The 26931-nt window shown below is 44.5% G+C and overlaps 1 protein-coding gene across 4 annotated transcripts in view; it reads right to left on the bottom strand.

The window, feature by feature from the left end:
• Positions 1-1606: 1606 nt before the first annotated feature.
• The window catches only part of si:dkey-89b17.4 (zinc finger protein 646), a 29658-nt gene continuing 4333 nt past the window's right edge, over positions 1607-26931 (bottom strand). Inside the window, exons 2-5 of one of the 4 annotated variants that reach the window (XM_062036746.1) lie at positions 18163-20832; positions 3283-4392; positions 3117-3212; positions 2720-2869 (exon numbers count right to left, since the gene is read on the bottom strand). In XM_062036746.1, the coding sequence (XP_061892730.1) occupies positions 3134-3212; positions 3283-4392; positions 18163-20672 (3699 nt within the window). In that variant the 5' untranslated portion in view covers positions 20673-20832 and the 3' untranslated portion in view covers positions 2720-2869; positions 3117-3133. Of the gene's footprint in view, positions 2870-3116; positions 3213-3282; positions 4393-18162; positions 20833-26931 lie in introns of all 4 variants that reach the window. The other 3 variants (XM_062036747.1, XM_062036745.1, XM_062036748.1) reach the window with 3 other exon arrangements.

Here is a 26931-nt window from a genome sequence, read left to right as displayed (position 1 = left end):
TGTGTGCGTGAGTGGACAAACGTTGACAATGTGTGTGTGCGTGAGTGGACAAACATTGACTATGTGTGTGTGCGTGAGTGGACAAACGTTGACTATGTGTGTGTGCGTGAGTGGACAAATGTTGACAATGTGTGTGTGTGTGTGTGTGTGTGTGTGTGTGTGTGTGTGTGTGTGAGTGAACAAACGTTGACAATGTGTGTGTGTGCGTGAGTGGACAAACATTGACAATGTGTGTGTGCGTGAGTGGACACACATTGACAATGTGTGTGTGCGTGAGTGGACAAACATTGACAATGTGTGTGTGAGTGGACAAACGTTGACAATGTGTGTGTTGAGTGGACAAACGTTGACAATGTGTGTGTGCATAAGTGGACAAACATTGACAATGTGTGTGTGAGTGGACAAACGTTGACAATGTGTGTGTGAGTGTACAAACGTTGACAATGTGTGTGTGCATAAGTGGACAAACATTGACAATGTGTGTGTGCGTGAGTGGACACACATTGACAATGTGTGTGTGCGTGAGTGGACACACATTGACAATGTGTGTGTGCGTGAGTGGACACACATTGACAATGTGTGTGTGCATGAGTGGACAAACGTTGACAATGTTTGTGTGTGTGTGTGTGTGTGTGTGTAAGTGGACAAAAGTTGACAATGTGTGTGTGTGTATGGGTGAGTGGACGAATGTTGACAATGTGTGTGTGTGCGAGTGGACAAACGTTGACAATGTTTGTGTGTGTATGGGTGAGTGGACAAACGTTGACAATGTGTGTGTGTGAGTGGACAAAAGTTGACAATGTGTGTGTGTGTATGGGTGAGTGGACGAATGTTGACAATGTGTGTGTGTGCGAGTGGACAAACGTTGACAATGTTTGTGTGTGTATGGGTGAGTGGACAAACGTTGACAATGTGTGTGTGTGTGAGTGGACAAAAGTTGACAATGTGTGTGTGTGTATGGGTGAGTGGACAAATGTTGACAATGTGTGTGTGTGCGAGTGGACAAACGTTGACAATGTTTGTGTGTGTATGGGTGAGTGGACAAACGTTGACAATGTGTGTGTGTGTGAGTGGACAAAAGTTGACAATGTGTGTGTGTGTATGGGTGAGTGGACAAATGTTGACAATGTGTGTGTGTGCGAGTGGACAAACGTTGACAATGTTTGTGTGTGTATGGGTGAGTGGACAAATGTTGACAATGTGTGTGTGTGTGAGTGGACAAAAGTTGACAATGTGTGTGTGTGTGGGTAAGTGGACTAATGTTGACAATGCGTGTGTGTGCGAGTGGACAAACGTTGACAATGTGTGTGTGCGAGTGGACAAACGTTGACAATGTTTGTGTGTGTATGGGTGAGTGGACAAATGTTGACAATGTGTGTGTGTGCGAGTGGACAAACGTTGACAATGTTTGTGTGTGTGAGTGGACAAAAGTTGACAATGTGTGTGTATGAGTGAGTGGACAAATGTTGACAATGTGTGTGTGTGTGAGTGGACAAAAGTTGACAATGCGTGTGTGTGCGAGTGGACAAACGTTGACAATGTGTGTGTTGAGCATAAAAAAGGCAAAGGGTGTTCCTGGGAGTCTTCCAGTCCAGTCCAGTGTGTGTGGTAGTCATCTATTTATTGTGAGTAGAGGTTAAAGGTTATAAAAGTTGTTTAGAAAAGGTCACATGACTGAGAGGAAGCGCACGCACGTCACATGACCTTGTCCTATCTAGCTGCTAACCATAAACACAGCACGCTACATGGACAGAGGGATTGTGGGTAATAGGAGCACTACACACTAGTCATTACACATGTTAATCATATAAATAAATGAGGTCAGTGGCCAGGAGGCGGAGCTTCAATCCTTTTCCTGAAAAAGCCCTCAGGTCAGGTCAGGTCAGGTCAGGTCAGAGTTCACATGCCCGATGACACGTGACGTTAGCAAAAAGGTGAGTCATGTGACCGCCACTGTTCGCTGCGGGTGTGTATAGCTCCGCCCCCTACATGAAAACCTGTGACAAAGGCCACCAGTGAAGACGAGACCCCGCCTTGCCTCGGCTTCGCCCCGCCCCTTGTGTCAATGGCGCTGTTCGTTAGTCATTGAGGCGAGCGGCGTTTAAAGGAAGGGTCCGGCGGGCAGGTAGTTGGCGTGCACCTTCATGTGGTGCCGCAGGTTGGACTTGGAGGAGAAGTGCTTGTCGCAGCGCGTGCACCTGAAGGGCTTCTCCTTGGTGTGCATGCGGCGGTGGCAGACGAGCTGCGTGGACACGCGGAAGGACTTGCCGCACTCGGGACACTGGTAGCGTTTGGGCTCGGTGTGGATGCGGCGGTGGTTCTTGAGGGACATCAGGTTGGGGAACTCCTTGTGACAGGAGCTGCACAAGAAGGTCCCGGTCTTGTGGCTGTTCTTGTGATTGACCAGGGAGCTGGCGTGGCGGTAGGACCGCCCACACTGATCACAGACATGCGCCCTGGGCGGCAGTCCCTGTTCTTGCATCAAGGTGAGGTCCAGACCCGAGCCCCAGCCCGGTTGCGGACGGGGGAGGCGTGGCTTTTGCGGCTGGCCGTGGCTGATCTCCATGTGCAAGCGGAAGCTGGCCCGGGTAGGGAAGGCGCGCTGGCACGAGGTGCAGGTCAGCTCCCGCTGCTTCTGGTGCACCCGCCGGTGGTTGTAGAGCTGCGAGGAGACGCGGAAACCTTTGCCGCAGTCGTGGCAGCGGTGGCGGCGTGTCTCTGAGTGGATGCGACGGTGGTTCTTGAGGGCCAGCAGGTTGGGGTAGGTCTTGAGGCACACGGCGCAGTGGTAGATGCCCAGCGTGTGGGTGTTCTTGTGGTTGAGGAGGGAGCTGGCGTGGCGGTAGGAGCGTCCGCATTGGTCACACCTGTGCACGCACACAACACACGCAGACGTTAGACGCGGGCGGCCGTGGACGTGCGGGTCACACAGGTATATGATCTGGAATCCGGCTGAGCCAGTCATGAGTGGCCAAAGCGGCAACTCGATGAGGGGGAGTGGCTGCACCGGGACAGGGAGCTACACCCTAACCACGCCCCCTTCCTGAACTGGTCTACACACATGAACACACAACATTCCACAGAGATGCTAACTGAAAGCAAACGGGATGACTTATCTGGTCTCTCCACTAATTCAATTTGTCCAAACTTCAGAAAAATCCGAATTCCGGCACGCGAATGGTCCCAAGGAAGCCGGATTGGAGATCATATACCTGGAATAGACACGTGAAAGCTACATTCATGGTCACTTCCAACAATGGCAAACGAGCGAGGACAACTCACGTGTACCGACATTCCTCGCCTTCCCCTGCGGCTGCGGTGGGCTTCCTCCGGACCTCCATGCCTACCTGGTTGTCCCCGCAGCGGTGTCTGGCCAGGCCCGACCTCCCCTGGAAACTCTTCCCGCAGGTGGGGCAGCCAAAAGGTGTGGCGCCCTCCTCGTGGACCTTCTGGTGGTTGCGGAGGAAGCGGGCCAGGCGGAAGGCTTTGCCGCAGGTGTGGCAGATGTGCTTCTTGCGCTGCGTGTGGATGCGCATGTGGTTGCGCAGCGCCATGTAGTTGGTGTACGGCTTGTCGCAGAAGTTGCAGCGGAAGTTGCCCGTTTTGTGCGTGTGCTTGTGGTTCAGCAAGGAGCTGGCGTGCTTGTAGGCGCAGCTGCACAGGTCGCAGGCGTACGGCCGCTCGTCCGAGTCCAGGTCCGTCGAGCTCCTTTCTATGCTAACGTTGGTGGAGCTGCCGGCCGACGAGGACGAGGGCAGGTGCTGGGCGGGGCAGTCGTGCGCCGCCAGCTCGTTGGCCGAGGGGAAGCCTTCGCAGCAGCCGTCGCACTCGAAATCCATCTGGGCGCCGGGGCCCTGCGGACCCTTGCACAAGCCGGCAGTGGTGTGCGTGGCCAGCTGCCTCTGAGTGCGAAAACCTTTCCCGCACTCCTGGCAGTTGTGCTTCTTCTGGGCGAAGTGCAGCCGCAGGTGGTTCTTCATGGCCAGCCGGTTGGGGTAGGTGGAGTTGCACACGTTGCAGTGGTACTCGCCGATTTTGTGCAGGTTCTTGTGATTGGCCAGGCTGCCCGCGTGCCTGTAGGTCTTCCCGCATTCCTCGCAGGCAAAAGGCCGGCGTCCGGTCTCGGCCGGGTCGAACTTCTGAGGTCGAGACGTTCCGGCGGACGAGTACGGCTTTTTGAAGCCCTGCTGGGAATATTTAATGTTCAGGGCGGGGCCCTTGGACGACTCCCCTCGCATGCTCTGCAGCTGAGACGGCCCCGGCTGCTGGAAGCGGGAAACATTGGGGCCGCTACGAACCAGACCTTTGGCTCGATGTTCCTCGTGGAGACGCAGGTGGTTGATGAGCTGTTTTTGGATCTTGAAGGCCTTCCCGCATTCTTCACACTTGTGCCTGGAGCGGGAAAAAACAAAGGTAAGTTGAATTCTTGTATCAACATGTTACTACTCACAGGAACATCGATTCACTACTCCCATACTAACAGGAAGTACTTCCGATAGTTCACTACTCCGATACAAACAGGAAGTACTACCAACAGTTCACTACTCCGATACAAACGGGAAGTACTACCAACAGTTCACTACTCCGATACAAACAGGATGTACTTTCGATAGTTCACTAATCCGATAAAAACAGGAAGTACTACCAATAGTTCACTGCTACCATACAAACAAGAAGTACTTCTGATAGTTCACTACTCCGATCCAGAAAAAAAGAGTACTACCAATAGTTCACTACTCAGATACAAACAGAAAGTACTACCAATTGTTCACTACTCCGATAAAAACAGGAAGTACTTTCGATAGTTCACTAATCCAATACAAACAGGAAGTACTACCAACCGTTCACTACTCCGATACAAAAAGGAAGTACAAACCCCGTTTCCATATGAGTTGGGAAATGGTGTTAGATGTAAATATAAACGGAATACAATGATTTGCAAATCCTTTTCAAGCCATATTCAGTTGAATATGCTACAAAGACAACATATTTCATGTTCAAACTCATAAACTTTATTTTTTTTGCAAATAATCATTAACTTTATAATTTGATGGCAGCAACACGTGCCAAAGAAGTTGGGAAAGGTGGCAATAAATACTGATAAAGTTGAGGAATGCTCATCAAACACTTATTTGGAACATCCCACAGGTGTGCAGGCTAATTGGGAACAGGTGGGTGCCATGATTGGGTATAAAAACAGCTTCCCAAAAAATGCTCAGTCTTTCACAAGAAAGGATGGTGCGAGGTACACCACTTTGTCAACAACTGCGTGAGCAAATAGTCAAACAGTTTAAGAACAACCTTTCTCAAAGTGCAATTGCAAGAAATGTAGGGATTTCACCATCTACGCTCCGTAATATCATCAAAAGGTTCAGAGAATGTGGAGAAATCACTGCAGGTAAGCAGCATGGCCGGAAACCAACATTGAATGAGCGTGACCTTCCATCCCTCAGACGGCACTGTATCAAAAACCCACATCAATCTCTAAAGCAGGGGCCGGCAACCCGCGGCTCCGGAGCCGCATGTGGCTCTTTGACCACTCTGATGCGGCTCAGCTGCCTACTTGCCGACCCACCCGGTTTTCCCAGTATACTTAACGACCCCCCCGATTTTCCCGGGAGACTGCCTCTCCTAGAAATCTCCCAGGGCAAATATTATCCTATTTTCACTCTAATGACTTAATCAAGGGCGTGCCCTAATGGCACTGCATTAATTGTACCCTATAGCATTTACAAACAGCGTGCCAGCCCGGCCACATGTTATATGTTGCTTTTACTTGCACACGTAGGCGACAGCAAGGCATACTTGCTCAACAGCCACACAGCTTACACTGACGGTGGCCTTATAAAACAACTGTAACACTGTTACGTTACAAATATGCGCCACACTGTGAACCCACACCAAAACAGAATGACAAAAACATTTCTGGAGAACATCCGCACCGTAACACAACACAACAAATACCCAGAATCCCATGCAGCCCTAACTATTCCAGTCTACATTATACACCCCCGCTACCACCAAACCCCCCCACACATCACACACACACCCCCCACACCCCCTCTCCGTGCATCGGTTGAGCGGAAGAGTTAGGGCTGCATGGGATTCTGGGTATTTGTTGTGTTGTGTTTATGTTGCGTTACAGTGCAGATGTTCTCCAGAAATGTGTTTGTCATTCTTTTTTGGTGTGGGTTCAAAGTGTGGCGCATATTTGTAACGTAACAGTGTTAAAGTTGTTTTTGTACGGCTACCGTCAGTGTAAGCTGTGTGGCTGTTGAACAAGTATGCCTTGCTGTCACTTACGTGAGCAAGCAAAAGCTGCATTCTACATGTGGCCAAGCAGGTACGCTGTTTGGGCAGGCTGTAGGGGGCGCTAAAAGCAGTGCAAGCACGTCCTGAAATTTGGGAGTCTCCCGGAAAATTGAGAGGGTTGGCAAGAAAGATGCTAACAAGCGCCATTCAATTAAAAGTCGCGGGCCGCACTAACATTAAATTTCCATATTAAGATGCGTGCCGGTGCGTGTGTCAGAGACCCCTGGTTAACATAGCGCAAAGCAATTTAAGCTTTGTATGCGGTGTTTTTCATTTTAAATTATCAAAAAAATTTTGTGGCTCCCATTGTTTTCTTTAATTTGTGAAACTTTCCAAAATGGCTCTTTGAGTGGTAAAGGCTGCCGACCCCTGATCTAAAGGATATCACCACATGGGCTCAGGAACACTTCAGAAAACCACTGTCACTAAATACAGTTAGTCGCTACATCTGTAAGTGCAAGTTAAAGCTCTACTATGCAAAGCGAAAGACATTTATCAACAACACCCAGAAACGCCGCCGGCTTCTCTGGGCCCGAGATCATCTAAGATGGACTGATACAAAGTGGAAAAGTGTTCTGTGGTCTGACGAGTCCACATTTCAAATTGATTTTGGAAATATTCAACATCGTGTCATCCAGACCAAAGGGGAAGCGAACCATCCAGACTGTTATCAACGCAAAGTGTAAAAGGCAGCATGTGTGATGGTATGGGGGTGTATTAGTGGTCAAGACATGTTCTAGGGTGAAAGTGTAAAAGGCAGCATGTGTGATGGTATGGGGGTGTATTAGTGGTCAAGACATGGGTAACTTACACATCTGTGAAGGCACCATTAATGCTGAAAGGTACATACAGCTTTTGGAACAACATATGCTGCCATCTAAGCGCTGTCTTTTTCATGGACGCCCCTGCTTATTTCAGCAAGACAATGCCAAGCCACATTCAGCCCGTGTTACAACAGCGTGGCTTCGTAAAAAAAGAGTGCGGGTACTTTCCTGGCCCGCCTGCAGTCCAGACCTGTCTCCCATTGAAAATGTGTGGCGCAGACTGAAGCCTAAAATAGGACAGCGGAGACCCCCGGACTGTTGAACGACTGAAGCTCTACATAAAACAAGAATGGGAAAGAATTCCACTTTCAAAGCTTCAACAATAAGTTTCCTCAGTTCCCAATCGTTTACTGAGTGTTGTTAAAAGAAAAGGTGATGTAACACAGTGGTGAACATGCCCTTTCCCAACTACAAACCCCGTTTCCATATGAGTTGGGAGATTGTGTTAGATGTAAATATAAACAGAATACAATGATTTGCAAATCCTTTTCAAGCCATATTCAGTTGAATATGCTACAAAGACAACATATTTCATGTTCAAACTCATAAACTTTTTTTTTTTTTGGCAGATAATAATGAACTTAGAATTTCATGGCTGCAACACGTGCCAAAGTAGTTGGGAAAGGGCATGTTCACCACTGTGTTACATGGCCTTTCCTTTTAACAACACTCAGTAAAGGTTTGGGAAGTGAGGAGACACATTTTTGAAGTGGAATTCTTTCCCATTCTTGCTTGATGTACAGCTTAAGTTGTTCAACAGTCTCCCTTCTCATATTTTAGCTGCCACACATTTTCAATGTCTGGACTACAGGCAGGCCAGTCTAGTACCCACACTCTTTTACTATGAAGCCACGTTGATGTAACACCTGGCTTGGCATTGTCTTGCTGAAATAAGCAGGGGCGTCCATGATAACGTTGCTTGGATGGCAACATACACTAGCGTTCAAAAGTTTGGGGTCACATGTAAATGTGCTTATTTTTGAAGGAAAAGCACTGTACTTTTCAATGAAGATAACTTTAAACTAGTCTTAACTTTACAGAAATACACTCTATACATTGCTAATGTGGTAAATGACTATTCTAGCTGCAAATGTCTGCTTTTTGGTGCAATATCTACATAGGTGTATAGAGGCCCATGTCCAGCAACTATCACTCCAGTGTTCTAATGGTACAATGTAGCTTGGTTCCTATCCACCATCCCCAGCATGCCCACAACACTCGTAACTTAGATCTGATATCAGGTAAACATGGTCTACTGGCTTGTACCGATCCAAGTGTTGTATGCAGGGGACCTAAGATTTGGAACCGGCTTAATGAGAGCCTCAAGATGCAGTATCCATTCTCCAACTTCAAAAAGAAACTGAAAACTTACCTATTAACCACCTATCTCTAATGCCTCATGTGGGGTTGACTACTGTTGGGTTTTGCATGGTCGAATGAATGTATGTGTGTATGTGTATGTGTGTATGTGTGTATGTGTATGTGTGTATGTGTGTATGTATGTATGTGTATGTGTGTATGTGTATGTGTGTATGTATGTATGTGTATGTGTGTATGTGTATGCGTGCTTTAGTACTATTATCTTGTGTTTATCATATAGTGTTGTTGTTTTTTGTTGTTGTTGTTGTTGTGCTTGCTACCATTTTTCATCATTCCATGTATATACTGTCCTTGGACCCCCTGTTAAAAGCTTCTCCTAGCTTATTTGGGGGACCTTTTCACTTACCAATATCTTTAAATGATATTCACTACTATTGTAATTGTTCTATGGTATTGTGAATAAACTTGAAACTTGAATGTGTTTGCTCATTGGCTCAGAAGGCTAATTGATGATTAGAAAACCCTTGTGCAATCATGTTCACACATCTGAAAACACTTTAGCTCGTTACAGAAGCTACAAAACTGACCTTCCTTTGAGCAGGTTGACTTTCTGGAGCATCACATTTGTGGGCTCAATTAAACGCTCAAAATGGCCAGAAAAAGAGAACTTTCATCTGAAACTCGACAATCTATTCTTGTTCTTAGAAATGAAGGCTCGAACACTAAATTGTTTGGGTGACCCCAAACTTTTGAACGGTAGTGTATGTTGCTCCAAAAGCTGTATGTACCTTTCAGCATTAATGGTGCCTTCACAGATGTGTAAGTTACCCATGTCTTGACCACTAATACACCCCCATACCATCACACATGCTGACTTTTACACTTTCACCCTAGAACATGTCTTGACCACTAATACACCCCCATACCATCACACATGCTGCCTTTTACACTTTCACCCTAGAACATGTCTTGACCACTAATACACCCCCATACCATCACACATGCTGCCTTTTACACTTTCACCCTAGAACATGTCTTGACCACTAATACACCCCCATACCATCACACATGCTGCCTTTTACACTTTCACCCTAGAACATGTCTTGACCACTAATACACCCCCATACCATCACACATGCTGCCTTCTACACTTTCACCCTAGAACATGTCTTGACCACTAATACACCCCCATACCATCACACATGCTGCCTTTTACACTTTCACCCTAGAACATGTCTTGACCACTAATACACCCCCATACCATCACACATGCTGCCTTTTACACTTTCACCCTAGAACATGTCTTGACCACTAATACACCCCCATACCATCACACATGCTGACTTTTACACTTTCACCCTAGAACATGTCTTGACCACTAATACACCCCCATACCATCACACATGCTGGCTTTTACACTTTCACCCTAGAACATGTCTTGACCACTAATACACCCCCATACCATCACACATGCTGCCTTTTACACTTTCACCCTAGAACATGTCTTGACCACTAATACACCCCCATACCATCACACATGCTGCCTTTTACACTTTCACCCTAGAACAATCCGGATGGTTCTTTTCCTCTTTGGTCCGGAGGACACGACGTCCACAGTTTCCAAAAACAATTTGAAATGTGGACTCGTCAGACCACAGAACACTTTTCCACTTTGTATCAGTCCATCTTAGATGAGCTCAGGCCCAGCGAAGCGTTTCTGGGTGTTGTTGGTAAATGGTTTTCGCCTTGCATAGTAGAGTTTTAACTTGCACTTACAGATGTAGCGACCAACTGTAGTTACTGACAGTGGTTTTCTGAAGTGTTCCTGAGCCCATGTGGTGATATCCTTTACACACTGATGTGGCTTGTTGATGCAGTACAGCCTGAGGGATGGAAGGTCACGGGCTTAGCTGCTTACCTGCAGTGATTTCTCCACATTCTCTTTGATGATATTACGGAGCGTAGATGGTGAAATCCCTCAATTCCTTGCAATAGCTGCTTGAGAAAGGTTGTTCTTAAACTGTTCAACAATTAGCTCAGGCATTTGTTGACAAAGTGGTGACCCTCGCCCCATCCTTGTTTGTGAATGACTGAGCATTTCATGGAATCTACTTTTATAGCCAATCATGGCACCCACCTGTTCCCAATTAGCCTGCACACCTGTGGGATGTTCCAAATAAGTGTTTGATGAGCATTCCTCAACTTTATCAGTATTTATTGCCACCTTTCCCAACTTCTTTGTCACGTGTTGCTGCCATCAAATTATAAAGTTAATTATTATTTGCAAAAAAAAGAAAAAGTTTATGAGTTTGAACATGAAATATGTTGTCTTTGTAGCATATTCAACTGAATATGGCTTGAAAAGGATTTGCAAATCATTGTATTCCGTTTATATTTACATCTAACACCATTTACCAACTCATATGGAAACAGGGTTTGTACTACCAATAGTTCACTACTCTGATACAAACAGGAAGTACTACCACTAGTTCACTACAATTTATAGAAACAGTATTACCAATAGTTAATCCGATACAAACATGAAATATTACCAATAGTTCACTACTCCGATACAAACAGGAAGTACTGCCAAAAGTTCACTACTCCGATTCAAACAGGAAGTACTACCAATAGTTCACTACTCCGATACAAAAGGGAAGTACTACCATCAGTTCACTACTCCGATACAAAAGGGAAGTACTATCATCAATTCACTACTCCGATACAAACAGGAATTACTACCAATAGTTCACAACTACAATACAAACAGGAAATATTATCAATAGTTCACTACTCTGATACAGACAAGTACTACCAATAGTTCACTACTGCAATACAAACAGGAAGTACTACCAATAGTTCACTAGTCCGATACAAACAGGAAGTACTACCGATAGTTCACTATTCTGATACAAACAGGAAGTACAACCAACAGTTCACTACTCCGATAAGAACAGTAAGCACTTCCGATAGTTCACTACTCCGATACTATTAGGAAGTACTACCAATAGTTCACTACTCCGATACAAACAGGAAGTACTACCAACAGTTCACTACTCCGATACAAACAGGAAGTCCTACCAATAGTTCACTACTCCGATACAAACAGGAGGTACTACCAACAGTTCACTACTCCGATACAAACAGAATGTACAACCGATAGTTCACTACTTCGATACAAACAGGAAGTACTTCTAATAGTTCACTACTCCGATACAAACAGGAAGTACCACCAATAGTTCACTACTCTGATACAAACAGGAAGTACCACCAATAGTTCACCACTCCAATACAAACAGGAAGTACTAAGAATTGTTCACTACTCTGATACTATTAGGAAGTACATCCGATAGTTCACTACCCTGATACAAACAGGAAGTACTAACAAAAGTTCACTACTCCGATACAAACAGGAAGTACTAACAACAGTTTACTACTCCGATACAAACAGGAAGTACTACCAACAGTTCACTACTCCGATACAAACAGTAAGCACTTCCGATTGTTCACTGCTATGATACAAACAGGAAGTACTAACAATTGTTCAATACTCCGATACAAACAACAAGTACTACCAACAGTCCGCTACTCCAATTCAAACAGGAAATACTACCAATAATTTACTACTACGATACAAACAGGAAGTACTATCAACAGTAGTTGCGGTCCCCTCCAAGCTTTCTCATTGTTATCCCATTTGGTTGAGTTTTTCCTTGCCCTGATGTGGGATCTGAGCCGAGGATGTCGTTGTGGCTTGAGCAGCCCTTTGAGACACTTGTGATTAGGGCTATATAAATAAACATTGATTGATTGATAGTTCACTACTCCGATACAAACAGGAAGTACTATCAACAGTTCATTACTCTGATACAAACAGGAAGTACTATCAACAGTTCATTACTCTGATACAAACAGGAAGTACTACCAACAGTTCATTACTCTGATACAAACAGGAAGTACTACCAACAGTTTACTACTCCGATACAAACAGTAAGCACTTCCGATAGTTCAGTGCTACGATACGAACATGAAGTACTTCCGATAGTTCACTACTCCGATACAAACAGGAAGTACTATCAACAGTTCATTACTCTGATACAAACAGGAAGTACTACCAACAGTTTACTACTCCGATACAAACAGTAAGCAGTTCCGATAGTTCAGTGCTACGATACGAACATGAAGTACTTCCGATAGTTCACTACTCCAATACTAACCGGAAGTACTATGTGGAGGTGTTCTGCACACTTCCACAGCAGAGGTCATGCTTGTGGAGGTGTTCTGCACTGCGGGGGCGACACTTGTGGAGGTGTTCTGCACACTTCCACAGCAGAGGTCATGCTTGTGGAGGTGTTCTGCACTGCGGGGGCGACACTTGTGGAGGTGTTCTGCACACTTCCACAGCAGAGGTCATGCTTGTGGAGGTGTTCTGCACTGCGGGGGCGACACTTGTGGAGGTGTTTTGCACACTTCCACAACGGAGGCGACACTTGTGGAGGTGTTCTGCACACTTCCACAGCAGAGGTCATGCTTGTGGAGGTGTTCTGCACTGCGGGGGCGACACTTGTGGAGGTGTTTTGCACACTTCCACAGCGGAGGAGACACTTGTGGAAGTGTTCTGCACACTTCCACAGCGGAGGCGACACTTGTGGAGGTGTTCTGCACACTTCCACAGCAGAGGTCATGCTTGTGGAGGTGTTCTGCACTGCGGGGGCGACACTTGTGGAGGTTTTCTGCACACTTCCACAGCAGAGGCCATGCTTGTGGAGGTGTTCTGCACACTTCCACAGCGGCAGCGACACTTGTGGTGGTGCGCTGCATGTTTGGACCTCTGCTCCCACAGTGTCGACTTCCTGTCTTCCTCCTAATGCGTACTGTGTTTGTAGCAGAGATACATACATGCATACATGAATCTATATACAGTATGTGTCTTCTTCTACTGCTGCTTGATTGTACATTGTGTTATCGCCCCCTGCAGAGCAGAGGAAGCAGCGCATGAAGGAAGACTTCACGAGTGAGACTGAACAGTTTGGATTTTGGAGAAGAAGAAGAAGAAGAAATCGACCGATACATTTTCCTCAGGGCCGATATCAATTGCTAGTAGTCAAGGAGGTGGATGCGTGATATTATGAAAGTTATTTAAAGATGAATATTATATCTGGACAATACTTCAGTTGTTTGTAGGACAGGAGTGAGATACAGTGTATCAGAAAGTATTCACAGCGCGTCACGTCTTCTACATTTCGTTACATGACAGCCTTATTCCAAAATGGAATTCATTTATTTTTGTCCTCAAAATTCTACACGATACCCCACATTGACAATGTAAAAAAGGGTTTCTCCTTTTTAAATTTGAACGTATATTAAAAATAACACGTGCATAAGTATTCAGACATTTGCTCAATACTTCATTTGAATTTTGAATGCCAAAAAATACAAAACTAATACCCCAGTTGTAAGTTGTAATCATGAGAAAAGGTCATAATTATGAGATACAAAAGCTGCACTTATGAGAAAAGACAGTAAAAAACTATGAGATAAATTGTCATAATTATTAGAAAAAAAGTCATAATTATGAGATAAAAAGCCAGAATTCTAAAACTAAAAAGTTAAAGTTAAAGTAGCAATGATTGTCACACACACACACTAGGTGTGGTGAAATTTGTCCTCTGCATTTGACCCATCCCCTTGTTCACTCCCTGGGGGGTGAGGGGAGCAGTGGGCAGCAGCTGTGGCCGCGCCCGGGAATCATTTTTGGTGATCTAACCCCCAATTCCAAGCCTTGATGCTGAGTGCCAAGCAGGGAGGTCATGGCTCCCATTTTTATAGTCTTTGGTATGACTCGGCCGGGGTTTGAACTCACAACCTACCCATCTCAGGGCGGACCAGCCGAAATGATGAGATGAAAAGTAGGGCTGTTAGACAAGTTCCTTTCATATTTTTTGACACGTGATTAACGCGCATGCGTTCTGACTCTTTTATGACCCTCGGTCCATTCCGCAGTGTGGGGGAATTGTAATGGCGTTAGTTACTTGAGCCACAAGCTCCAAAATAGCAGGCAGAAAGCCATTTTGAATAGAATGCCACAATGTTGGCACACCTATCTTTGGGCACGTTCTCTCTTTCCTCGATGCAGCACCTCTCAAGCTCCATCAGGCTGCTTTTATCCAGAAAGTCTCTGTACATACAAAGTATTGAGCAAAGGCTGTCACTAAATATGTACCAATCGTTCTTTATTTTTTATATATATTTGCAAACAAAAAAACAACAAAAACTTACATTGTCTTTATTGTGTGTAGAATTTTGAGGACAAAAATGTATCAATTTTGGAATAAGGCTGTAACATAACAAAACGTGTGTCTAAGAGGAGCGTCAACATTTTATTTCTAAATATGAAAAATCTCCTGGGAAAATTGTTAAAATGATTCTACATCACAATAACTCATCTACACAATTGTATACACTTTGTAAGGTTTCCTCCTGAAATATTGTCAACATTTCAATTAAAAACTATTCTGGGCTCCTTCACGTATATTTTAGTTGAGACATTTTTCAAGATGGCTGACATCATTTCTTCCTGGGTGTTACAGAAAGTATGAGAATGTGTGAGCTGCTGCCTCACCTTCTTGACTTATAAAATCATCTCAAAATTGTCAAGATATTTACACAAAGTTTGCATTTTTGCCACAGATATCTTTTCTGTGGTCTTCACGTCCATTTCTGTCGCGTTATTTGACTAAATGACGGAACATGAAACTCGTGGCCAATGTTCCCTCTAAATGTTCATGTGTGTGAGCAAAGACAAAAACTCCCTGAGCATTGAGTGGAGGCCATGTGAGCGACATCACACGTGCACACTGTGGCTACACCCGCAGCACACCTGTCCCAAACCTGACTAAATAACAAGTTACATCTCCATCCATCCATCCATTTTGTACCGCTTGTCCCTTTCGGGGTCGCTGGAGCCTATCTCAGCTGCATTCGGGCGGAAGGCGGTGTACACCCTGGAAAAGTCCCCACCTCATCGCAGGGCCAACAATGAACTGTGTACTTGTATTGTTTGTCTGGGTGGAGGTCCTGCTTTGGAAATAGTTTGTACCCCTTTCAGACATTGCATTTAGTTCCCATTAAAACATCCACATGTTGCACAATGAGATGTAAGCAGGGGATCATGTGTACATTCCTGCAACTTCCTGTTTGTAAAATATATATTTTTTATTAGTATTTATTTAATATACTAACAGCATTTCATGATTAATATTTATAAATGAATATTCCTAATAAATGACACTAGAATAAGCACACATTTGATTGGTAAATCATAGAGTAACGACCTGGAATGACACTTAATGTGTGGTGTTGGAGTTGTCCGACTTTTTGTGTGGCTGTAAACGCATCACTGGCTAAGTGCCAAATGTGCATGTGTTGGCGCAAGTGAGAAAGAGCGAGCGGCTGCTGTTGATATAACAAAGTTGCTTTTGGTCTGGTTTGTACTGCAGAAAATGACCACTTTGGCTAGATATCATTTTTTTTACTAATGTTTTGGTGATGTGTTTATGGCCGACAATAAAGAGTTTTGCTCAGTAAAGTGATGGATGGAATTCATGTCCTCAAAGCGTCTCGACAGACGTTACAATATTTGAACAATGATCACGAAAACTGTTTCCTCTGTCGTGTCCGTGTGTCGAAAATTGTTATGCGCTTATTTTTTGATTTGATTTTGTGCGTGGCATAGATTTGCCGTGCGCAGAGGACGCTTGAGCAGTGCGCAATTGCACAGGCGCGCACCTTAGAGGGAACGTTGCTCGTGGCGCTCCTATCATGAGCCCTCCCTCCTTGCTGAGGGCGGAGGCTTAACAGATGAGATGTGTATGATTAATTGTACATTGATGTTACATCCATGATGTCGTTCACAACAACACAACAGATGACATGTGTTGTGTGTGTATGATTGTTTGTGATGTTACATCAGGGGTCGGCAACATTTTACCACTCAAAGAGCCATTTTGGAAAGTTTCACAAATTAAAGAAAACAATGACAGCCACAAAAAAATGTTGAAAATGTAAAATGAAAAACACCGCATACAAAGCTTAAATTGCTTTGCGCTATGTTAACCAGGGGTCTCTGACACACGCACCGGCACGCATCTCAATATGGTAATTTAATGTTAGTGCGGCCCGCGACTTTTAATTGAATGGCGCTTGTTAGCGTCTTTCTTGCCAACCCTCTCATTTTTTCCGGGAGACCCCCGAATATCAGGGCGTGATGGCACTGCTTATAGCGCCCTCTGGCCTCTACAGCCTGCCCAAACAGCGAAACCTGCTTGGCCACATGTAGAATGCAGCTTTTGCTTGCCCACACAAGTGCCAGCAAGGCATACTTGTTCAACAGCCACACAGCTTACACTGACGGTAGTCGTACAAAAACAACTTTAACACTGTTACGTTACAAATAAGCGCCACACTTTGAACCCACACCAAAAAAGAATGACAAACACATTTCTGGAGAACATCTGCACTGTAACACAACATAAACACAACACAACAAATATCCAGAATCCCATGCAGCCCTAACTCTTCCGCTCAACCGACGCACGGAGGGGGGGGGGGGTTTGATGTGTGGGGGGGTTTGGTGGTAGCGGGGGTGTATAATGTAGACCGGAAGAGTTAGGGCTGCATGGGATTCTGGGTATTGGTTGTGTTGTGTTACGGTGCGGATGTTCTCCAGAAATGTGTTTGTCATTCTTTTTTGGTGTGGGTTCACAGTGTGGCGCATATTTGTAACGTAACAGTGTTAAAGTTGTTTTTGTATGACTACCGTCAGTGTAAGCTGTGTGGCTGTTGAGCAAGTATGCTTTGCTGTCTCCTACGTGTGCAAGTAAAAGCAACATATAACATGTGGCCGGGCTGGCACGCTGTTTGTAAATGCTATAGGGTACAATTAATGCAGTGCCATTAGGGCACGCCCTTGATTAAGTCATTGGAGTGAAAATAGGATAATATTTGCCCTGGGAGATTTCTAGGAGAGGCAGTCTCCTGGGAAAATCGGGGGGTTCGTTAAATATACTGGGAAAACCGGGAGGGTCGGCAAGTATGCAGCTGAGCCGCATCAGAGTGGTCAAAGAGCCACATGCGGCTCCGGAGCCGCGGGTTGCCGACCCCTGTGTTACATCCATGTCGTTGTTCACAACCACACAACAGATGATGGATGTGTGTATGATTGTTTGTACATTGATGTTACATCCATGATGTCGTTCACAACAACACAACAGATGACGGATGTGTGTATGATTGTTTGTGATGTTACATCCATGATGTCGTTCACAACAACACAACAGATGACATGTGTTGTGTGTGTATGATTGTTTGTGATGTTACATCCATGATTCACAACAACACAACAGATGATGGATGTGTGTAACAGTGTATGATTGTTCTTGCTAGCTTCAGCTTTCTACTTTCAAGTCTCCAAATTGTTTAGTTCAGGAAGTGTTTTGGGGATGAATGATTATTTTCCCAAACAAATGAATGTTTCTTCTCCTCACAGTGACAACCATTTCTCTGACATTTAACAGCTGATTCTGTTTTATAGGCCAATTCTGTGACTCCGTACGCGGTTACGTGAACACCTTAGATTTTTATTGAGTTGAGCGATGATTGATACTAGCGTTTTCAAATGAGCAGTGGTAAAATGGCGGCGCCGTACCTCTTGAGATCGAAGTGAGTCCTCTGGTGGTTCTTGAGGGCCAGCAGGTTGTAGTAACGTTTCTGACACACCAGGCAGCGGAACACACCCGTCTTGTGGGACTTCTTGTGGTTGAGGAGGGAGCACGGGTGCCTGTAGCCCCGCCCACACTGGTCACACTTGTGGGGTTTGTCACTCTGGTCCATCATTGGCCGACGTCCGTTCCCGGCAAAGTCGCGGCTTCCTCCGGCGACGCCCTCACCTCCGGACATCCTTTTGGCTCCGTTTAGGCCCTGCTTAGCCAAGGAACCGGCTCGATTCTTGCCGGGACACAGGTGAGTGATCAGGTGGTGACGGTCGGCAAAAAACATACCACAGTCTACGCAGATGTGGCTGCGCCCGTCCATCTTGTCGCCGCCATTGCTGGAAGTCCCTCCGATGCCCTGTTGTTGCCCGTCCGGTCTTTGTGGGCCGTGGACTAGCTGGTGATTTAGGAGGTCCTGCTTCCTGGAGAAACTTTGTCCGCATGTGGGGCAGATCATCCTCCAATCCTGCTGCAGGCTGGACGGTCCAGGGCCGCTGGGATTGTTGGCATGACTTCGCAGATGGCTGCGCAAGGCTCTGAGGCTGGCGTAGTGGTTTCCGCACACGGAGCACTGGTAGACTTCCCCGTCATCCTCGTCGTTCTTGTCGGCAGTGGCCATCCTCTTGCCTCCGGTCTGAGAGTACGGTCGTTGGCCGCTTCCCTCCTTCAGGCTGCCGGCGGCCATGGAGTTGCTACTGGTGCTGTGGTAGTTCATGTTGCCCAGGAAGCCGTTGGACATGTTGCTCTGCTGCGGAGGCGCCGCTTGACCACGGCGCGGGCACATGTGGGACTTAATGCCTGACACATCGGCGTACATCTCGCCGCAGTCGGCGCACACATGGCGGTCGGCCTGTCGGTGAGTCGAGCCGCCGTCGAAGCGCTCGTGGAACTCCAGTGAGTCCAGAGCGCTGTTGTGTCCGGCATCCGGGACAAAGTGGGCCGCGTCAGTGAGGCTGGCGGAGAGAGAGATGGGCGTGGTGGTGCCCCTGCCCTCCTGCACGTAGCTCTGCTGAGAGTCCAACGTGAGAGGCTCTGGAGACAACCAGTCATTGCCGTCGCCGAGCTGCTGGTTGGAGGAGCGGCCCTTGTGGCTTCGCAGGTGGCTGTGCAGCGCCGCCAGGTGAGGGTACTGCTTGCAACAGACGCTACACTGATAGTGGCCCGTCTGATGGCAGCGCTTGTGGTTGACAAGGCTGCCTGCGTGCCGGTAGCTCTTGCCACACTCGCCACACTTAAAGCGACGATCCGCGTCCTCGGGAGAACCGGACTGTGCCACGTGGCCTCCAGAAGGGGAAGACACTGAGCCCTGGGAAGCGGAACTTAGCGTCTCGGAGTTGAGGATGGAACTGTCCTGGCCGTGGGAGGCGGAGTGAGGGTCATGCGTCAAGTAGTGGACTTTAAGAGTCTCCAAGTCGGGATGCCCTGCTCCGCAGTACGCACACGTATAGATGGGATTATTGACAGGAGGGCCCATTATGGGGTCATAAGGACCCCTTTTGTCACTGGGTAAAGGCGGCAAGGGCAACGGGTCCCCGAGGGCCGGAGTGTAGGCCGGAGATCGAACCGCACTCAGATTGTGGGGCATGATGGCGGGGAAGCTGCGGGACAGTCCAAGAGACGGTGAGGCGGTGTTGTGCAGGAGAATGTGCTCCTGGAAGTCGGACTTGTTGGGCAGCGAGATCTGACACAGGTGGCAGAAGCAGGAGCTATCGCTCTGGGACGCCTGAGAGCTGCCACCGCGGCGCTCCGACTCCAGGAGGCTGCCGCTGCTGCCGCTCACCATTGGGGCGGCCGGGGTCTTGAACTTGGAGTGGCTTCTTTCGTGGCTGTTGAGGGCGGCCAGGTTGCTGAATTGTTTGAAGCACACGGAGCACTTGAAGCTTCCTTGCTGGTGACACTTCTTGTGGTTCACCAAGCTGCCGTGGTGCCGGTAGCTTCTGTCACACTGGTCGCACTTGAACGGTCGGTCCCAGGCGTCGTCCGACCCGGGGGAACCTTTCTTCTCGTGCTCGTCCGCTTCGTGGCCCTGCAGGCCGCTGTTGTTCAGGTGCGGGCGCCCGAAGCCGTCCGCTAAGTCCTGAGCGAGGCCGTAGTCCCTCTCGTGATGACCTCCTTCCTCAGGAGCCTCCTCGCTCTCCTCCTCGGCGTGCGCGCTACTTGGGGACAAGGTGTGTATGCGAAGGTGGTTCTTGAGGGCCACGGCGTTGGGCAGGGTGCGGGTGCAGACGGGACACTGGAAGGAGCCCACTTCGTGAGACTTTTTGTGGTTGGCGAGGCTGGCGGCGTGCTTGTAAAGTCGTCCACACTGCTCACACTCAAAACGTGCACTCTCTCCTTGCTGGTAATGTGCTTTCATGTGTTCTAGAAGACTGGGAGTACTGGGGCAGACCATATCACATTCTTTGCAGGGGAAACCCTTGGAACCACTCATATCATGCATTGCCATAGTAGGCCGGCGCCGGTCTTTAGGGGAGGAGTCACCACGCTGCAGTCGGCGGTGACCCCGGGGATGCGGGGGGGCTCAGCTCATCAGTGGAGGGCGCCGCCCATCTTCTCCCTGGCGGACAATCGGGACCCTCCCCTGACTGCTGGTGTGGGGAGCGTTTCTACGAAGAGAGAAACAGAGAGAGTCAGTCATTGCCAACAAAATGTCTGCCCGGCCGGGAGAAGCTCCGCCCACTACCCTAGGAAACACCAATCACAAGCATGATTGGCAACAGTGTTTCTATGGCAACCATTAGGGAATTTTTGTTTATGATGAAAACAAAAAGTTCATAAAAGAAGCATTTTTATTATTACACGTCATCACACATCATATTACACTGTAATATTGTGTAATACTATGATACATACGATAATGTAATACTATGATACAGTAATAGACATTGTACTGTGATACATATAACACTGTAATACTATGATACATATGATACTGTAATACTATGATACAGTAATACATATTGTATTGTGATACATACAATACTGTAATACTATGATACATACGATAATGTAATACTATGATACAGTAATACATATTGTATTGTGATATATAATACTGTAATACTATGATACAGTAATAGACATTGTACTGTGATACATATAACACTGTAATACTATGTGAATATGATACTGTAATACTATGATACAGTAATACATATTGTATTGTGATACATATAATACTGTAATACTATGATACATACGATACTGTGACACACATGATACTGGAATACTATGATACATACAATACTGTAATACTATGGTACAGTAATACATATTGTATTGTGATACATATAATACTGTAATACTATGATACAGTAATAGACATTGTACTGTGATACATATAATACTGTAATACTATGACACATATGATACTGTAATACTATGATACGGTAGTACATATTGTACTGTGATACATATAATACTGTAATACTATGATGCAGTAATAGACATTGTACTGTGATACATATAATACTGTAATACTATGATACTGTAATACTATGATACAGTAATACATATTGTACTGTGATACATATAATACTGCAATACCATGATACACATAGTACAGTAATACTATGATACATATAATACTGTAATACTATGATACAGTAATACATATTGTATTGTGATACGTATATTATAATACAGTAATACAGATTGTACTGTGCTACATATAATACTGTAATACTATGATACAGTAATACTGTAATACTATGATACAGTAATACATATTGTATTGTGATACATATAATATAATACTACGATACAGTAATACATATTGTACTGTGATACATATAATACTGTAATACTATGATACTGTGATACATATAACACTGTAATACTATGATACATGATACAGTAATACTGTGATACATATTGTACTGTGATACATATAAGACTGTAATATGATACATATAATACTGTGATACTATGATACATATGATACTGTAATACAATGATACTGTGATACATATAAGACTGTAATATGATACATAAAGTACTGTAATACTACAATACATACGATACTGTAATACAATGATACAGTAATACATAATTTACTGTGATACATACAAAACTGTAATACTATGGTACAGTAATACATATTGTACTGTGATACATACAATACTGTAACACTATGATAAATACGATACTATAACACTATGATACTGTGCTGCATACAATACTGTGATACATATGATACTGTAATACATATGATACTGTAATACTATGATACTGTGATACATATGATACTGTGATACATATGATACAGTAATACATATTGTACTGTGATACATACAATACTGTAATATTATGATACTGTGCTACATATGATCCTGTGATACATATGATACGGTGATACATATGATACTGTAATACTATGATACTGTGATACATATGATACGGTGATACATATGATACTGTAATACTATGATACTGTGATACATATGATACTGTAATACTATGATACTGTAATACTATGATACTGTGATACATATGATACGGTGATACATATGATACGGTAATACTACGATACTGTGATACATATGATACTGTAATACTACGATACTGTGATACATATGATACTGTAATACTACGATACTGTGATACATACAATACTCAGTGTTGCCGCCAGGAATTTTCAAAAATGGGGTCCCAGGGACCCATCACGTCATAAAACTGGGGTCCCACAGTACATTTTTAGGGTCACACTTTTTTGTAAGTGTTTTGAAAACAAATGATAAATGAAGCATTATCCTGTTGTATCTCACATTGTATGTTGGAAAAAGGTTGTCATAAACGTTACTTTATGCATACAAAAATAATACAAAAGAAAACACATTTTATGTAAAAGTATTCAGTTATAAACATGCATTCACTTTCTTCTTTCCTTCATGGATCTAAACTTTACTAGTTGTTTCTATATTTATATTTAATAAGTTGCAGCTGTATTTATTTCAGTATAAAAGTGCAAAAAGTTGTTTGCTTGGGTGATGAAATGATGAGAATGGTGTGCCAGGGCATGCATCATCTATTTAGATCTCAATTCTTACTTTTTATTTGGGTTTTATCTGGTTTTTGTTTGTTTTCTGCCCTTTTTGTCAAAAAAAACAACAACCATGCTTTTTATGGCAAAATGTTCCACAAAAACTATACGGAATATTTGATGTGACGTAATGGGAGCCTTGGATAAGTCAATCATTCATAAAAACATTCAATATGATGTTGTTAAACACCTTTGTGTTTTTAGTCAACTTTTTATAAATGACATTTCACCTGGAAGCTTTTTTATTCCACTTTTGTTATGTTTTGTTAATTGAATAGTATTTTTACAATGTGCCTTTAAAAGCTGAGCTGCAAATGGACACACTTTTGACAGCCCTGCTATAGATAAGCAGATGTACGGACTTTTGAGTGTGTAAATATGTACTGTATTTGTATATGTATGTGGGAGCGTAGCTTCCTATGTATGTGAGTATGTGAATTTGTATGTACAATACATTTGACTGCCAGTGTGTGCGGGAGCCAGAGTACGGCCCCAGCCTCCCCGAGAGCCCAACCCACAAACAGTAGGTGTGGTGCCCAGGGAACCAGGGGCCACACCCCCCACGCAGCCAAGCCGGACAGCGACAGATTTTTCGGCTTTTGACTCGCTCGACCGCTCATAAAAGCAATGGGACTCTGTCTGTGAACGTAGCTTGTAGTTACAATTCCGGTGCAGTAGGTGGCGGTAGCCTACTATGCATTGTAACTCCGCCAATAGAAACTTAATTCACCTGGTGGGCCAGAAGAAGAAGACGACGACGAAGTAAAAGAAGAACGGACCGACCGGATCAAAAAAAGAGGGTAAGACGTCTTGGCAAACAAGTTCAAAAGTGGTCCGAACCTGTGCAGTGTGCAGCACCGACTCGGATTTTGTTCATTTTTATTTTCGGGATTTGAATGCATTTATTTTGAAAGGGCAGCTGGAGAGAGACGGATCAGATGTTTGATGAAGCTCTGTGTCTATCTACCACCACTACTGTTTTCTGTTTATTTGTTACTGACTGTGGCAGGACACCTCTGCCTCTGTTTCACTTTATGTTGCTGGTAAATAATATGGTTGTAGTAGTAGGCGAAAGTTAAATGATTTAGTATGCACTAATTAAAGGGGCAGAGCTTTAAGAGACATTTTAGCTTTTATATTTTATAAGATATATTTTTTGTAAGAACCACAATTAATAAATATATTTCAGTGAATAACTTATTGTTCAAATCTGTATATAAATATGTACATAAAGTGTCGTAATTATATTGTAAAATGGATGAATGGACGTTTAAAACAAAACTGTTATTATTAATTAGTAAGTATACATTTTTTTAGCCTTTTTAGAGAAAATCATATCATTGTAGTAAATTATGCAAATTACTTGATGATGTCATGTGACCACGCCCAAAGCCACGCCCCCACCGCCACAGGTATCTTGGCAGTTTATGGGAAACACTGAGTGGTTAGAGTGTCCGCCCTGAGATGGGTAGGTTGTGAGTTCAAACCCCGGCCGAGTCATACCAAAGACTATAAAAATGGGAGCCATTACCATGCTTGGCACTCTGCATCAAGGGTTGGAATTGGGGGTTAAATCACCAAAAATGATTCCCGGGCGCGGCCACTGCTGCTGCTCACTGCTCCCCTCACCTCCCAGGGGGTGATGAAGGGTGATGGGTCAAATGCAGAGAATAATTTCGCCACACCTAGTGTGTGTGTGACAATCATTGCTACTTTCACTTTAATACATATGATACTATGATACATACGATACTGTGATACACATGATACATACAATACTGTGATACATACGATACTGTGATACCGTGATACACATGATACTGTGATACATACAATACTGTAATGCTATGATACAGTGATACTATGATACTGTAATAATATGATACTGTGATACAAATGATACCGTGATACATACGATACTGTGATACATATGATACCGCGATACATACGATACTGTAATACATAACACTCTCGTTTGAGTCACACATTAAGACTGTTACTAAAACAACCTTCCTTAATCTCCGTAATATCGCTAGTTATACTATGATACTGTGATACTATGATACTGTAATACTATGATACTGTGTCACATATGATACTATTATACATACAATACTGTGATACATATGATTCTGTGTCACATACGATACTGTGATAATATGATACTGTGATACATATGATACAAGAATAATATGATACCATGATTCGTATGATACTGTGTCACATATGATACTGTGATACATTTTAATACATATTAAACACTGACACATATGATACCATTATACATGATACATATGATAGTGTGATACATGTGATACATATGATAGCGTGATACATGTAGTATCGAGTTAAGACTGGAGATGATTGTATATAGATATCTACCGTCTCCAACAGCATGTGTGGGACTAAGCCAGCATCGATCTTCATGCCACATTTAGTGATCATTTGTATCGGCCATCATCCTGACACCACATTTGGTGAGTACATCTGTATCAGCCATCATCCTGACACCACATTTAGTGATCATCTGTATCAGCCACCATCCTGACACCACATTTAGTGAGTACATCTGTATCGGCCATCATCCTGATACCACATTTAGTGAGTACATCTGTATCGGCCATCATCCTAACACCACATTTATTGATCATTTGTATCGGCCATCATCCTGACACCACATTTGGTGAGTACATCTGTATCAGCCATCATCCTGACACCACATTTAGTGATCATCTGTATCAGCCACCATCCTGACACCACATTTAGTGAGTACATCTGTATCAGCCATCATCCTGACACCACATTTAGTGATCATCTGTATCAGCCACCATCCTGACACCACATTTAGTGAGTACATCTGTATCGGCCATCATCCTGATACCACATTTAGTGATCATCTGTATCAGCCACCATCCTGACACCACATTTAGTGAGTACATCTGTATCGGCCATCATCCTGATACCACATTTAGTGATCATCTGTATCAGCCACCATCCTGACACCACATTTAGTGAGTACATCTGTATCAGCCATCATCCTGACACCACATTTAGTGATCATCTGTATCAGCCACCATCCTGACACCACATTTAGTGAGTACATCTGTATCGGCCATCATCCTGATACCACATTTAGTGATCATCTGTATCAGCCACCATCCTGACACCACATTTAGTGAGTACATCTGTATCGGCCATCATCCTGATACCACATTTAGTGAGTACATCTGTATCGGCCATCATCCTAACACCACATTTATTGATCATTTGTATCGGCCATCATCCTGACACCACATTTAGTGATCATCTGTATTGGCCATCTTCCTGACACCACATTTAGTGATAATCTGTATTGCCATCATCATGACACCACATTTAGTGATCATCTGTATTGCCATCAGCATGACACCACATTTAGTGATCATCTGTATCGGCCATCATCCTGATACCACATTTAGTGAGTACATCTGTATCGGCCATCATCCTGACACCACATTTAGTGATCATCTGTATCAGCCATCATCCTGACACCACATTAAGTGATCATCTGTATCGGCCATCATCCTGACACCACATTTGGTGAGTACATCTGTATCGGCCATCATCCTGATACCACATTTGGTGATCATCTGTATTGGCCATCATCTTGACACCACATTTAGTG

This window comes from Entelurus aequoreus, linkage group LG25 (genome assembly GCF_033978785.1).
Source record: "Entelurus aequoreus isolate RoL-2023_Sb linkage group LG25, RoL_Eaeq_v1.1, whole genome shotgun sequence".
Lineage (NCBI taxonomy): Eukaryota > Metazoa > Chordata > Actinopteri > Syngnathiformes > Syngnathidae > Entelurus > Entelurus aequoreus.
The sequence above is the reverse complement of the archived record's forward strand: the minus strand, read 5'-3'. Positions and strand labels throughout refer to the sequence as shown.